Source organism: Rana temporaria, chromosome 13 (assembly GCF_905171775.1).
Source record: "Rana temporaria chromosome 13, aRanTem1.1, whole genome shotgun sequence".
In the NCBI taxonomy this organism is placed as follows: Eukaryota; Metazoa; Chordata; class Amphibia; order Anura; family Ranidae; genus Rana; species Rana temporaria.
Genome location: NC_053501.1, coordinates 46186865 through 46201476, shown reverse-complemented (window position 1 = coordinate 46201476; position 14612 = coordinate 46186865). Strand labels below are relative to the sequence as shown.

Sequence of the window (14612 nt, the reverse complement as noted above, 5' to 3'; positions counted from 1 at the left end):
GCGTCATTTGTGGATTGTTGATTGTTTTAAACCATGTGACCTTGGTTATATGCGGGACTTCAACACAAGAAGTGTAGAACTGGGAGAAGGAACATAGAGTATGAAGGTAGTACAAAGGTTGCGTGGTATAGTTTCAGGTCCTCGTTACTTATGCATCATGTCCCATATTGTGCGTCCGTTTCCTCTTTTAGTCACAAAATCAACTCCGTTTAACGATTTGACTCTGGCAGCTGGAACACAAGGTGTAAAATACAAGTAAAACCTTGGTTTGAGATTAACTTAGTTTGAGAGCGTTTTGCAAGAAAAGCAACATTTTTTAATAAAGTTTGACTTGATATACAAGCGATGTCTTGATATACAAGTAGTGTCATGTCACAACTGAGTATAAAAGAGAAGAGAGGCGCCTCTTAAAGGGGTTGTAAAGGTAAATGTTTTTTTCACCTTAATGCATTCTGTGCACTAAGGTGAAAAAAACATCCCAGTATTAGCGGCCCCCCAGATTACTTACCTGACCCCTCGAAAGTCCCGTGCTGTGAACGAGCAGGCTTCTCGGCCATCTTTCCGGCTCATTCATTGGTTGATTTGAAAGCAGCGCAGCCATTGGCTTGCGCTGCTGTCAATCACATCCAATGATGCAGTGCGCCGGGGGGCGGGGCCGAGTGATACAGTGAGCGGCTATGTCCGCCGGCTGTATCACGGGAGCACGCCTGCAAGCTCGCGCAAAGGTGTTGAGCCGAGACAGCTGCCGAGGGACCCCAGAAGACCAGGTCGGGGCCACTCTGTGCAAAACAAACTGCACAGTGGAGGTAAGAATAACATGTTTGTTATTTAAAAAACAATGTCTTTAGTGATCCTTTAAGTGTAGCAATATGGTTACATTTAATGAAGGTACAACATTTAGCAACTTATTGCTACACTTAGAGGCGCCTCTCTTCTCTTTTATACTCTGTAGCTGCTGCTGGATTTTGGTTCTAATCCCCTTGTAGAAGCTTCTATTTGTGGATGGACATTTTATGATTACACAACCTAATCACATTGTTAGAATCTTTTTATAGAAACCATAAACTGAAGGACCTATGAATAAATGGTTGTGGAACAAATCCATTATTTCTTATGGGGAAATTCACTTTGATATACAAGTGCTTTGGATTACAAGCATGTGTCTGGAACAAATAATGCTCGCAATCCAAGGTTTTACTGTACCCACAAACATGATGAAACGAACACTTCATCATTGATTTGGAATTCTTATGTCTGAGTGCAGTCTTGGAATTATTAAACAGGCCAGAAAATCAACTGCAATTGACCTTGTTTCAGCTGCAATAAGCAGCATCAGCAGGGAACCCCCTTTTCCCTTCATATGTACAAATTTATGAAGTGCACTTGAATCTAAGGGTGAATAGATTGACGTATTATTAGTGAAATTAAAACCCAATTGAAGTATCCTAATATATTACTATAAGGCTGCATACAGAATAGGAATGCTTCTTTTTTTTTTTTTTTATAAACAAAATGTTGTAGCAAAGATTAAAATACCTTGGTGTTGGTATTATATAGGACAGTCAAACCACCACAAACACACACACACAATGCAGCACTCTGAATATTCAGATCACCAACTCCTGGACACGCCTCCAACCAACGGTGCTGCTCAGAGAGCCAAAACAATGTTGAATAGGGCAGAGTTAGGAAGGGTGAGTTTAAAATAAGAAGCATATTTATTACTGTATTTGTGGCCTGACTCCATTACTTTTTAAAATTTGAGGGTTCATTTTTACTTTATAAAAAACATATTAAAAAAAACATGAAGGCTGCCATTGTTGACCTCTCATCCTTTAAAGCGGAGGTCCACCCACTTTTTTTACTTTTTCTTATTCAATCTATTAATGCCAATCATTCACTCATTGATCTTTTTTTTTTTTTTGTCAGCTTACCTTGTTTCTAAGCTGATCGATTTCACTTCCTCCTCCTCACACCCGCGGGTAATTATGCCATTTCCCGGCAACACACTGTCTCCTGGGAGCTTTATGTCATAGTTTCCAGGAGTCAGTGTGTATCGCCGCCGCTCAGCATTGCGCCATTTTAAAACCGAAAGGGGCACAATCCCTGGAATGTGCTATCTTCCTTCTATTGCTTTGCTTATGTTCGTTGCCATCACAACGGGGGGCACACTTCCGACGACGACGCCCGTTGTGTGGCAACGTCTGAAGTTTACGGCACTGCGAGCTTAACCACACACTGGGCATGTGCGAGTACGGGCGGTGCATGCTGGTCGCTCAGCATCACCGTATCCCCGAAGATAGTGCTTGTGGGCTTCACATGCCCACAAGCAATATGGAAAATACCAAGAGACCTGAATAAAAGTTATCTTTTTGATAGGAAATCGACAATTGAGCGGCGATGGATCAAAAAAATGGAGTGCTATAAATGATAGTTTTAATCCAACGATCTTCATCATAAAATGTTGTTTCGTTTTCCTCGCTGCTTTGGGTGAGTGACTCGGAATAAGTATGCAGATATGGAGTTTTCCAATCTGTTTACTTGTTCATGTCAGTGACTTCAAGTAGGCAACTAGCAATTTTTAAAGAGGTCAGCAATGATAAAAGCTGTATGGCAGATATACTTGTCAGGTAGATCCTGACCACAATTATTGGTAATTCGTACATTCATATTTATTTACGTAAATTCTTGGTAAAATTTGACAATACTGGATGCCCAGAAACCTTGGTTTAATTGGAGCAACAAACACTTGGCGTTTTTAATATACAGTTTTAATAGAAGAAATCTGTAACACAATATGGGGTAATTACTGTGCAAAGCAAACTTTATGGCGTTAAGCGTATGTTTTATAAATGATCCTGCAGTTATATTGTACATCTGATGTGAATGTGTCTTTGTTCATCCCTATTGTGTGAGGGGCTCCGTCAGGAGACAGCCCTGTTCTATACTTTGCGTCATCTCAGGCTATACTTTCTTTTATCTGACAGGTCAGTTTGAGCAGCACAGCAGTACCATAGTGCCGCCTGTCAGTGTCATCGCTCCAGAAAAGTTATCTGCCAGCGTAAAACGCCGTTTTGAAGCCCAGGTAGTCACAGCTCTGTCTAAGGCAGATTTTTTTTTTTTTTTTAAACAAAATACTGTAGAAACTTTTGCTTTATTTCTGTATAATTGCAATGTAACATATTTTATGCAACATTTTCAGGGAGGGGCCACCTCCCAAATAATGGCTAGCTATATAATATAAGCCTGTATTTGCTGTGACAAGACAGATGGATTGAACTACATGAGCATATGTTGTTTTCATATTTATATTGTTTCCAGTATGCAGATTTGATGGCTTGTTTTCAGCGATTTTTTTTCACAGTGGGTGGTAAGATTAATGAATTGGGCTAATTTAGAAACAATGCAAAGAGCAGAGAGGTGTGCAGTAGTCCATAGCATGTAAATGACAATCGTCTTTATTAGAGTTCCCAAAATCTGATGTCAGTCTGCTTTCTGCATGGAGTCCTGTTTAAAATGGTGTGTACAGAGTTGTTTAATAAGCAGTGATTATTAAGACCAACTTGGGCCCCTTTCACACTGAGGAGTTTTTCAGGCGTTTTAGCTCTAAAAATAGCGCCTAAATACCACCTAAAAAACTCCTGCCCTGCAGTCTCAGTGCCAAAGCCCGAGGGCTTTCACACTGAAGCGGTGCGCTAGCAAGACCGCTCAGCTAGCAGGACCACTCCAAAAGTCCTGCTAGCAGCATCTTTGGAGCGGTGTGTTTACTGCTCCTCCACTGCTCCTTACCATTGACAGCAATGGGAAACCGCGATAATACCGCCGGCAATGAGCCTCTTGCATTGCCGGCGGTATTAACCCTTTTTCGGCCGCTAGTGGGCGCTAAAACCGCACAGCTAGCGGCCGAATACCGCCGCAATTCCGACGGTATAGCGCCACTATACCGTCAGCGCACCTCCTGCCCTAGTGTGAAAGGGGCCTAAATGTGAACATTTTATATCCACACTGGATGACATCAATCTAATGCTGTTTTCATTGTCGTTAATCAGGACACAGTGGGTTCATTGGGAGACGAGAGGGTTATACTGCTGCCTATAGGAGATTGGACAATAGCAAAGCTTGTTATCCCAATATAACCCCTTTCACTCCCATCATGCTGCAATTTATTGCTAGTGTCCTAGGGAAATGGACAACTTCTCTTCTGAATGAAGAAAACCCTTTTCACTACACTTTTTTTTGTTTTATTAAAATGTATTTTTTACTTCAATCAAGCCTTTGCTTTAGAGCCAGAGAGCTTCTTGTAGTTTTCTAGATTGGCCGGTGTTCGTCATTGCCTCCCTCCATCTGGGGACTCCCTGGTATATAGGATGCCTATTTGCATATCCCTATTTTTCCAGCATATTACATTTCCAGCAGATTCTTGCCTTTTAAGGCTTGGTTCACGCTGGAAGCGGCTGCGGATCGCCCAGGAACGCTGTGTGTTCTTGTTCTCTGGTTCAGGGACAAATCCTTGCCTGAATTCGGCCCTGAAATGGACCCAAAGACGCACAGCATTTCTGTGCAGTGCGCTCTGCAATGTGAAGTCGGTCACATTCTCCTGCTATGCAAATTCAATTCGCATAGGTGTGAACCCAGCCTTACAATGGGTGGACATCACTAGTTTGTTACACTTCCCTTTCCGTCTGTCCACTACACCTGTACTTTCTCTGTTTTGTTCACAGAGCATCCCCCTAGTGGGATTTTACCCCACATCCAATTCACTTAGCAGGAGAATGTGACTGTCTCTCTATGGAGCCGGTTCACATATCTCTGCAGCAGCAGATCTGGTGCGTTTTGCAAAACTTGCCTTTTTTGGTCCGTTTTTCAGGTCCGAATTCAGCCCAAAATTTGCAAAAAGGTGAACCAGGACACATCGGACCCCCTGCTGTGTGACGGATCCATCTTAGGTGTGAACCCAGCCTCATACTTTGCATCTACCAAGTATCATGCTACCACAATTGTTTTGGAGGGCTTGTTGGCATTTAATTTGCTGTGTTGCCCACCCCTCAGTTTTGATGTCCCTTTTGCCTCACATTAACACTGTGCCCCTTAAAGCGGGGGTTCACCCTATAAACCCCCAAAAAAACATATATTTTTCTTCTACCATAAAATCAGGCATTGTAGCGCGAGCTACAGTATGCCTGTCCCGATTTTTTTATCCCCGTACTCACCGTTTACTCGTACATCGAAGATACCGACTCCCCTCGGGGAATGGGCGTGCCTATGGAGACGGAGGATGATTGACGGCCGGCTCTGGCGCGTCACGCTTCTCCGGAAATAGCCGAAATAGGCTTGGCTCTTCACGGCGCCTGCGCATAGCCTGTGCGCAGGCGCCGTGAAGAGCCGAGACCTACTCCGGCTGTCTTCGGGGAGAGTGACGTGCCAGGGCCAGCCGTCAATCATCCTCCCTCTCCATAGGCACGCCCATTCCCCGCGGGAGCCGAAATCTATAATGTACGAGTACACAGTGAGTACGGGGGTAAAAAAATCGGGACAGGCATACTGTAGCTCGCGCTACAATGCCTGTCTCGATGGTAAAATCATGGGATTGTGGGTGAACTACCGCTTTAATGATTGATAAAGAAACCAGTATTTATGTATGTGAAAAAACGTTCTTCTACCTTCACAGGGGTAGGGACACTGTTCTCTCTTCTATCTTTATGATCCATGCCAACTGCTCCTTTTCCACAAAACTGGAAGATGATGGGAGTGAGAGGGATAATATCTGGCTAACCGCTTTGTTTGCTAGAGTCCAATCTCTGGGCAGCAGTATAACCCTCTTGTCTCAGAATGCACTCTCTGTTCCATAATGAATTTTAAGAAAGATTTTACGCAAGTACAAAAATATATTTTATTTTTTTGCAAACACAAATATAATGCTGTACCCTCAAGAAGCGTGATGGGAACAGATTGAAACCCCCTTAGCACCCTTCTGACCCAGGATCCTGGCAGAACGCCTATTATATACAGAGTGCTCAGGGGTATACATTAAGATTTAACACATTGAATATTCAGTGATATATTGTTATAACCGTGCAGGTTTTTTTTTTTTATTAACAATTAGAAATCCCCCTTTCTCAGCTCTGCCCTGGTGTGTCAGGACTTTATCAATGGCCTGGAATAAGGATGCAGTCAGTGAAGTCTGTACACCTAATCTGCATACCTGTACCAGGTCAGAGATTCAGGAAGCTATGGAAGCAGCTGAATCATAATTGGCAGCCAGCTAACTTTTTTTAGGAGAAGGTTGGCAATAGGAGCCTTAACATTTCTCCCAGAGTGTTTCCTTTACATGAACTGCAATGTTAGAACTTTTGTATATATTACAATGATAAGTTTTCTACTTGTAATATAAGAAAATATTGGTTTTGTATTCACAGGTACTTTCAAAACTTCAAACTTTCATAACAAACTTTCAACAAAGAAATACAGAGATTGAAATTCTGGCAGTAAGTCTTGTGTTTTAGAACAATGTAATTCACATACAACAGAACTTAGAATACATTTCCTCTTGCCCCGTACACACGACCGGGTTTTCCGACGGGAAAACTGCGAAGAGAGCTTTTGGCCGGGAATCCCGGTCATGTGTATGCACCCTCGCAGTTCTTCCGACAGGAGAACTGCCAAACCCACCGAAAAAAGAGAACCACTTCTTTTTTTTTTTTCTCGCCGGGATTCCAAACTGACTTTTTCCCGTCAGTAAACTCGGCCGTCTGTAGCCGAAAACTGCTATTTTTGTCCGTTTTCCTGTGGGAAAAAACTCAGATGGAGCAAAAACACGATCGGGATTCCTGAGTAAAAGCTCTCATCTGAGTTTTCCCAGCGGGAAAACCGATCATCTGTACGGGGGAAAAGAAGAGAGCAGGTTCTCGGCTGCTTCCCTGAACCTCTGGTCTCCACAGGAAAGTAATAACAGTGGGCAGTGCAGTCTCCAGTCAGTCTGTTAGCTTGGAACAGGGGAATGCCTTGCCATCCTAGGCAAAAAGGGATGTGTGTTTCTATTGAGGCACACAGTGTAGAGAGATACCCTTGCATGCAGGGACTGAAGTTGTGACTCCATAGTGTTTTTTGTTTAGTTTGGAATTGGTTTGTGAATTACTAGGACACATGTAATATTGGTAGATAATGCCCATGTTGTGTTGTATTCAGTTATTGACTTTCTAAAAAAAAAAACTAAAAATGTTCCTTTTCATATTTTAGGTAGATCTACCAAAGGAAACAATACAAAGTTTATTATCCCTGGAGGTAAGTAGTAGGTAAAAAATCACCTTAAAAACTGTACTGGTATTTCTGGATGACTAGGGTCTGAGAGAGGAACTATCTTCATAATGGGCTAGACTTTGAAGTTTAACTGGACAAACATGTATGTTTCAAACTGCATAGGTGGTCCGAGCGTACCAAGTTTTTTTATTGGTTGTGTGCATTTTTTTTTCTTGTCTGCTGTTGTACGTCCGAACCCAGGTATGCCCAATAGGCTCTATTCTGTACATAAATTTAAATACTGCAATAAAAATAATTACAAAAACACTGTACTGGTAGACACGGGTTTAACCACTTTATGCAAAAGTACATACCTGTACGTCATTTGCCTGAAGTGGGTATACCGGGTGATGACTGTAGTTGCAGCATGCCCAGGCACACCCTAATCACCCTGTGTAGCACAGATTTCCCCTACTATCCTGCCCCCATCGCTTCCAGCCTCTCCCAACATCTGTTGCTGCGGGGATGCTTTAAGATAAGTGGGGGAAGGAGCCGGTAAATATGTAATTTACTGGCCCCCTTCCCTTTCTGAATGAACAGCGTAAGTGATCAGTAGTGTGTGTGTGTGTGTGTGTTTGAGCTTTGGGGTGCACACCATAATGCAATAGGCTGTGCACACCTGTGAGTTGCAGGTAAGCATTAGGGGCACAGCTGCAGACAAAAGGCTTTTCTCTTCCATTCATGGACGGACACAGCAGCAATTGACCTTCGGGTATTATCCTCCCTTTTAGGAGATTGACTAGGCAGAAAAACAGCATGTTAAGTACTCCACACAGTACCTCCGGGTACATCCCCCATTCTCTGTTCTGCAGCCTCAGTTTGTAAACAAGCAGTACAAACAAAGGAGGGGTGGGCGCTGTGTCCGTCCATAAGCTCAGAGAAATGGATTTTACAGTGAGTACAAAAATCCTATTTTTATCTTAATGCATTTAGATAAAAAAAAAACTGACTTTACAACCACGTTAATAACACAAGATTTTAAAGCTGAACTATAGACAAACAGTTAAAAGAGAAGTATGGGAATTAATAAACAAACATTTATTTTCACCTAGGTGGATGTGGCATCTGTCTCCCACCAAGAACTGAGTGATCAAAGACCACTGACTGCTCAGTCTTCAGTGAGCAAAGCACTAGTGACTGCCAGTCTCCAGCTCTGCACCTCCAGTGCTCACTGAAGTAGCAGGATGTGCAGGGGGTGGGATATGCTGGCTCAGGCTCTCAGCACCATGCTGAGAGGTCAAGCCAGCTGCCAGTCAGGCATCTAGGTGGATTCCAACATTCAAGTTGGGATCTCTCCAGAGCCTGAAGCAGCTGAGTGATGTCGGCCAACAGCAGACTTTTATCCCGTTGTCGGCTGAATATAGGACACAGGAGTGCAGAACTAAGTGCACTCTTGTGCCCCACAGGAAAAGTAGGGCCAAACGAGCTTTGGCCCCACTTCTCCTTATAAAAACACACAGATGAAAGCTACTTTACCAGCCCATGTATGGGCATCTGCAGGTGGAATGGTACATTACTCTCCAAGACTGTAATCTGCATCTGTTTCCTTTCCTTTCCAGTGTGGAGATGAACAAATGTTCAATGCATCAGTGAAGGATCTCATATCTAGACTGCCAAGACAGAGATATCTAAAGCAGATCTTTGATGAGATTTACACATTCAAAATAGAAAAGAGGTAAAGCCCTTGCTGACACTTGTGTAACATTCTGAATGTATTTAGTAACAATGATACTACTTTGTGTTGTACAGTGAGGGTAACCTTTTGTGCTCGGATAGTGAATTCCCACAAATACCAGTTGATCCTGACAGCAAAGTCCACCTAATGCAGCTTCCTGTGATAGTGTGACAACAATGCTGCATTGTTCCTAAATTCAGAGCACAGTTGTCACTCTGCATGGCTGTGCTTGCACTAGAGTGGGATGGGAAAATATTGCAGGGGGCGTGGCAATTAGCATCTGGCCACACCTAGCATTGATTTTGTTACTGAAACCCTGCTTGTAGGCTGCAGTGTCTGGAAAGGGGGAGCGTGGCAGACACAAATAAAAGATTTGTCCCAATCAGAGTTTATTTTATAAGGGTTGTTAATCAAAAAGTTACTTGAACCGTACAGGATCCTTTAGGAATGCAGCTACTGAAGTCAGAACCTCTAATGGACCAGCCCATGTATTCTCTCTCAGAACTCATTTTCTTTTACCAGGCAGCCAGTGGAGATTCATTACTGTTTTTGTGTTCATTCAATATTAAATGGGCTGTTAATGTGCTAGAAACGCAGGTTAGATGGTACCTTCATTCCCTTCAACCCTACACAATACAATGTTCACATCTGGACTTTGGGTTGTCATTTTTTACTGCATAGATGTGAATTCACCATGTTTTTGTTAGGCCTTTTCAGCATATATAATCATTGTATTGGCCCGGTGCGACCCATTTCTGGGTAGTTTCTGCCAATCACATTTCTTTTATACAGACTGCAAAAAAATCTAATTTATACTACTTAGTTCAGATAAGCTGCTATGGGAAGAAGTATGTGTGTTTTGAGCTAGCATCATTCACTTGATAGAAGTGTCTGAACATAGTGGGTGTTACACTGTTGTCAAAAGTATTGGTACACCTGCGTTTACACACATGAACTTTAATGGCATCCCAGGGGGGTCTTAGTCCGTAGGGTTCAATATGGAGTTGGCCCACACTTTGCAGCTTCAACTCTTCTGGGAAGGCCGTCCACAAGGTTTAGGAGTGTGTCTATGGGAATGTTTGACCATTCTTCCAGAAGAGCATTTGTGAGGTCAGGCACTGATGTTGTACAAGACCTGGCTCGCTCTAATTCATCCCAAACGAGTTTTGTTGGGTTGAGGTCAGGACTTTGTGAAGGCCAGTCAAGTTCCACCTCCTCAAACTCGCTCATCCATGTCTTTATGGACCTTGTTTGTGCACTGGTGTGCAGTCATGTTGGAACATGAAGGGGCCATCCCCAAAATGTTCCCATAAAATTGTCTTGATATGCTGACACCTTAAGAATTCCCTTCACTGGAACTAATGGGCCAAGTCCAACCCCCACACCATAATACCCCTCCACCAAATGATTTGGACCAGTACACAAAGCAAGGTCCATAAAGACATGAATGAGCACATTTGGGGGTGGAGGAACTTGACAGGCCTGCACAGAGTCCTGACCTCAACCCAATAGAGCACCTTTAGGATGAATTAGAGCAGAGACTGGGCCAGGCCTTTTCGTCCAATATCAGTGCCTGACCTCACAAATTTGTTTCTGGAAGAATGGTCAAACATTCCCATAGACACACCTCTAAACCTTGTGGACTTCCCAGAAGAGTTGAAACCGGTATAGCTGCAAAGGGTGGGCCAAATCAATACTGAACCCTACGGACTAAGACTGGGATGGTCCCTTTCACATGATAGACCCCGGTTGGACCCACCCGTCTGTTTTTCAGGAGGATCTTGACTGGCCACCCATTGACTTGTATGGACAGGCGGATAGCGGCAGAGATGTGTCTGCTGACCCCCGCTTGCCATCCGATGAGATCTGCTCAAAACACACAGATGGCGATATATGTTTGCCATCCGTCCAGCGTAATGGGATGAAAATGGACACGCTGTCCATTTTCATCCGATCTTCCAATAGACATCAGCGTCCCTCCCCGCACAGTGAGCAGAGATGGATCCGTTATCCACAGGCTCAGCGGGTATCAACAGATCAATTTCCATGTGCATGTAAGGGCAGGTGTTCCAATACTTTTGATAATATAGTGTAGGTTACCTGTGTTTCCAAAGAAGAACAGGTAGGTACCTTGGTTGTTGGGACACCATCAATTTGCTTGGCTTTTCCCCTGGTGCTCTAGGAGTCTGCATGGGCCTCAACAAGACTGGTCCCCTCAGACTAGTCATGCTAGCAAAACATTTCTGAGGGTGTTTGGATTCATGTCTGAACACCCCTATATTCCCTGGGGCAGCTTAGAAATTTAATGTAATTACCACTTTATCCTTTACACCAGTAGTCATGAACCCTGTCCTCAGGGCCCACTAACAGGCCAGATTTTATGTATTACCATGGGGAGATGCAGACTAGAATACTGCAATCACTGAGCAGAAAATTATATCACCTGTGATGTTTTATAGTTATCTTGCAAACCTGGCCTGTTAGTGGGCCCTGAGGACAGGAGTTGATGACCACTGCTTTACACCCAACACCCCAATGTAAAAATGTGGTATACTGAAAAATATACTTGCCCTAGATACTAGATGACGGGGACATCAGACTTTTTTTGGGTAGGTCCTGGGAAACTGCACTTATTTTTTTTCATGTTTTATGCCTTTAAAAACCCACAAGTCCAAAAACCCTGATCTACCAGAAATACAGTGAGCTCCCACTTCCTGTTTAAGCTGACAACTCTACCCCTGCAGCACTGAAATTCCAAAGGGTGCTGTCAGCCCAGGCCGAATTTTCTATGATCTTTGGACATCTTTACCCCCCCCCCCCGATTCCTGCATACTTAGCTGTGCCCTTTTTAACCACCCAACGCTGATATAAGTCGGCAGAATGGCATGGGTGGGCATAAGCACGTCCTCTTTAAGAGCCTAGCTGTGTGGCGGGGCCGTGAGCTTCGGGTCACAGAGCTGAAGAACAGGGAGAGGCAAGTGTAAACAAACCTCTCCCTGTTCTTCCTAGTGAGAGTGTCACTGATCGTCTGCTCCCCGTTATAGGGAACAATGATCAGTGATGTCACACGCCAAGCCCCCCCCCCCCCCCCCCCACACACACACACAAAGTAAGAATCACTCCCTTAGGTCACACTTCACCCCTTCACTGCCCGTGTCATTTTTATAGCACTGATCGCTCTAAAAATGACAGTGTTGTTGAGTGTCCGCAGTCACGATAATTTTTTTTTATAAAAATGCCATAAATCTATCCCCTATTTTGTAGGCACTATAATTTGCGCAAACCAATCAATAAATGCTTATTGCGATTGAGGGATATTATAGCAAACTGTAAAAAATATTGCATTCTTTTCAAAATTGTCGCTCTTTTTTGATTATAGCGCAAAAAATAAAAACCGCAGAGGTGATCAAATAAATACCACCAAAAGAAAGCTCTATTTGTGGGGGGGAACAAAAGACGTCAATTTTGTTTGGGAGCCACGTAATTATCAGTTAAAGCGACGCAGTGCGGAATCGCAAAAGGGGCCAGGTCCTTTAGCAACCAAATGGTCCAGGGCTGAAGTGGTTAATCATGAACCATACGAGTTGCTAAAGGTTGTACCTTCATTAACTGTAACCATATTGCTACACTTAGAGGCACCTCACTCTCTCTCCGCCTCCTTCCCCCCCCCCCCCATACCCTGTAAGGGGGGGAAGGAGGAGGAGAGAGAGTGAGGCGCCGCTAAGTGATACTTGATACATACCCTGTATCAAGTCAAAATGTATTGAAAAATGTTGCTAGTCTTGCAGAAGACTCTCAAACCAAGGTTTTACTGTACCGTAATAAATGTGGGTTTCTGGCTGCACCCTAATTATTATTATTTATTGCTATTGTGTTTCTACAGGGTGCCCATGCTTGTGCTATACAGTTATCGAGACGATTACTTCAAGATCCTTTTCTAGTCTCCTGCCTTTAAATCATGTCATTGCTGTAAATATTCCCAACCTGCAGAACTGATTACAAGGTGGATCATACCCTCTTTTTATACAATGTGAACTCCAGCTGTTCAGGGACCTGAACTTCTCATCAGCCAATCTCTGGCCTGGAAAAGTACTGTACTCAGACCGACATTACATCAACATTTCCTACCGCTGCTGTTTGATTTCTTTTTATGTACAAGACACAGGAAAGGTGTTTTTTTTTTATTTTATTTTGTATACATTCCTATAGAAAGGAAAAATAAACAACTCAGCCAGTATAAATATATGTCGTATTTTGGCAAGAATTATCAAGTCAGTAATAATTAATAACAGCAATCATCCTAGCCGACAGTGAAACATTTTTAAGGTTTTAAATGCAACATGACACATTTAAAAAAGGTATGTTCAACACAACCAGATGAGGCATTGCATATCTGAAATACATTTGCAGAATAAGTGCTTTAAAGCCCAAAGCTAGCCAAACATTATTTATTTTTTAGTAAGGGAGAAGGGTTACATTTATGTGTCTTTAATTCTGATCTGTTTCGAGGCTTGGGGTCACCATCACAGGAAGCGAGAGAAAATGTCTGCAAAGTCCCATTCAACTCCAGTTTGTAAATGTTGAACACAGATCCTAATGGGAGTGCCGATTGGCACTTTAGGCAGGCAAGCTTCAGAACTTCTTGACGCATTTTAGCCGCTTGCTTAAATGCCATTCCCATTAGGATCTGTTTAACATTTACAAACTGGAGTGGAATGGGACGTTAAAAAAGGTTCCTGAAAGCTCTGCAAATGCTTTGTCATCGCTTGCTGTTCACGCAAGCTTCAGCTTGTTTAAGAGCAGTGTGAAGTATTCCTGTACAAAATGTGAACATTGCTTCAAAATTGTAGTTACCCGTGGCGCTGCAAAATATAAAATTAAGAGCTAGTAGAGAATTGGCAGCATGCATCTTCCCTGACCAGTGCCCTTTAACTGCATTCATTAAAACATTGCGCTTTTTACGAAAGCAAGTGCAAAGTGCACTTGAAATTGCATTGGAAGTGCAGTCGCTGTTAATCTGAAATGAGGGGAAGCTCTACTGATTTTATCATCCAATCATGTGCAAGCTAAAACGCTGTTTTTATTTTCCTTGTATGTCCCCCTCGGATCTACAGTGACTACCTCCCCTTTTTTAGTGCAATTTCAAGTGCACTTTGCACTTGTAGTGCAAAGTGGATTTGCCTTTAGTAAATAACCCCCACTGTACTTTTGTATTTCTCCCTGCAATCTATAAAAAAAAAAAAAAAAAACACACAGACAATGATCCGTTACTTTTATGGAACATAAAGCCTCTGTGTTGTATCCATCTCTGCTGCTCCCACCCAGTTTGTCTGGAGGTGGGAGACCTGTTCTGCATGGCTTTAAATTAGAATCTTCCCCCCTAGCAGAAGGTTTTGCAAAGCAGGTTGCATTCAGCATGGCTGGAAACAGGATTATTTCACACCAAGGGCTCTTTCACATGGGCGGCCCGTTCAGGTCCGCCTGGCAGTTTTTTAGGCGGACCTGAATGGGCGCTCTGTGCTCCTCTATGGAGCCGCGGATGTCAGTGGTGACATGCCCACTGACATCCGATCTGCCAAAGTGTGACGGAGGAAAAAAAAAATACTTTTCCATCCGTCTGGCGGATCGGGTGAACACGGAC

At 43.2% G+C, this 14612-nt stretch overlaps 1 protein-coding gene across 2 annotated transcripts in view; it reads left to right on the top strand.

The window, feature by feature from the left end:
• Positions 1-13212, top strand: part of EIF2AK4 (eukaryotic translation initiation factor 2 alpha kinase 4) — a 101784-nt gene extending 88572 nt beyond the window's left edge. For both annotated transcript variants that reach the window (XM_040332416.1, XM_040332415.1), the window contains 5 exons: positions 2988-3085; positions 6417-6485; positions 7237-7281; positions 8856-8971; positions 12855-13212. In XM_040332416.1, the coding sequence (XP_040188350.1) occupies positions 2988-3085; positions 6417-6485; positions 7237-7281; positions 8856-8971; positions 12855-12912 (386 nt within the window). In that variant the 3' untranslated portion in view covers positions 12913-13212. The remainder of the gene's footprint in view (positions 1-2987; positions 3086-6416; positions 6486-7236; positions 7282-8855; positions 8972-12854) is intronic.
• Positions 13213-14612: the final 1400 nt, after the last annotated feature.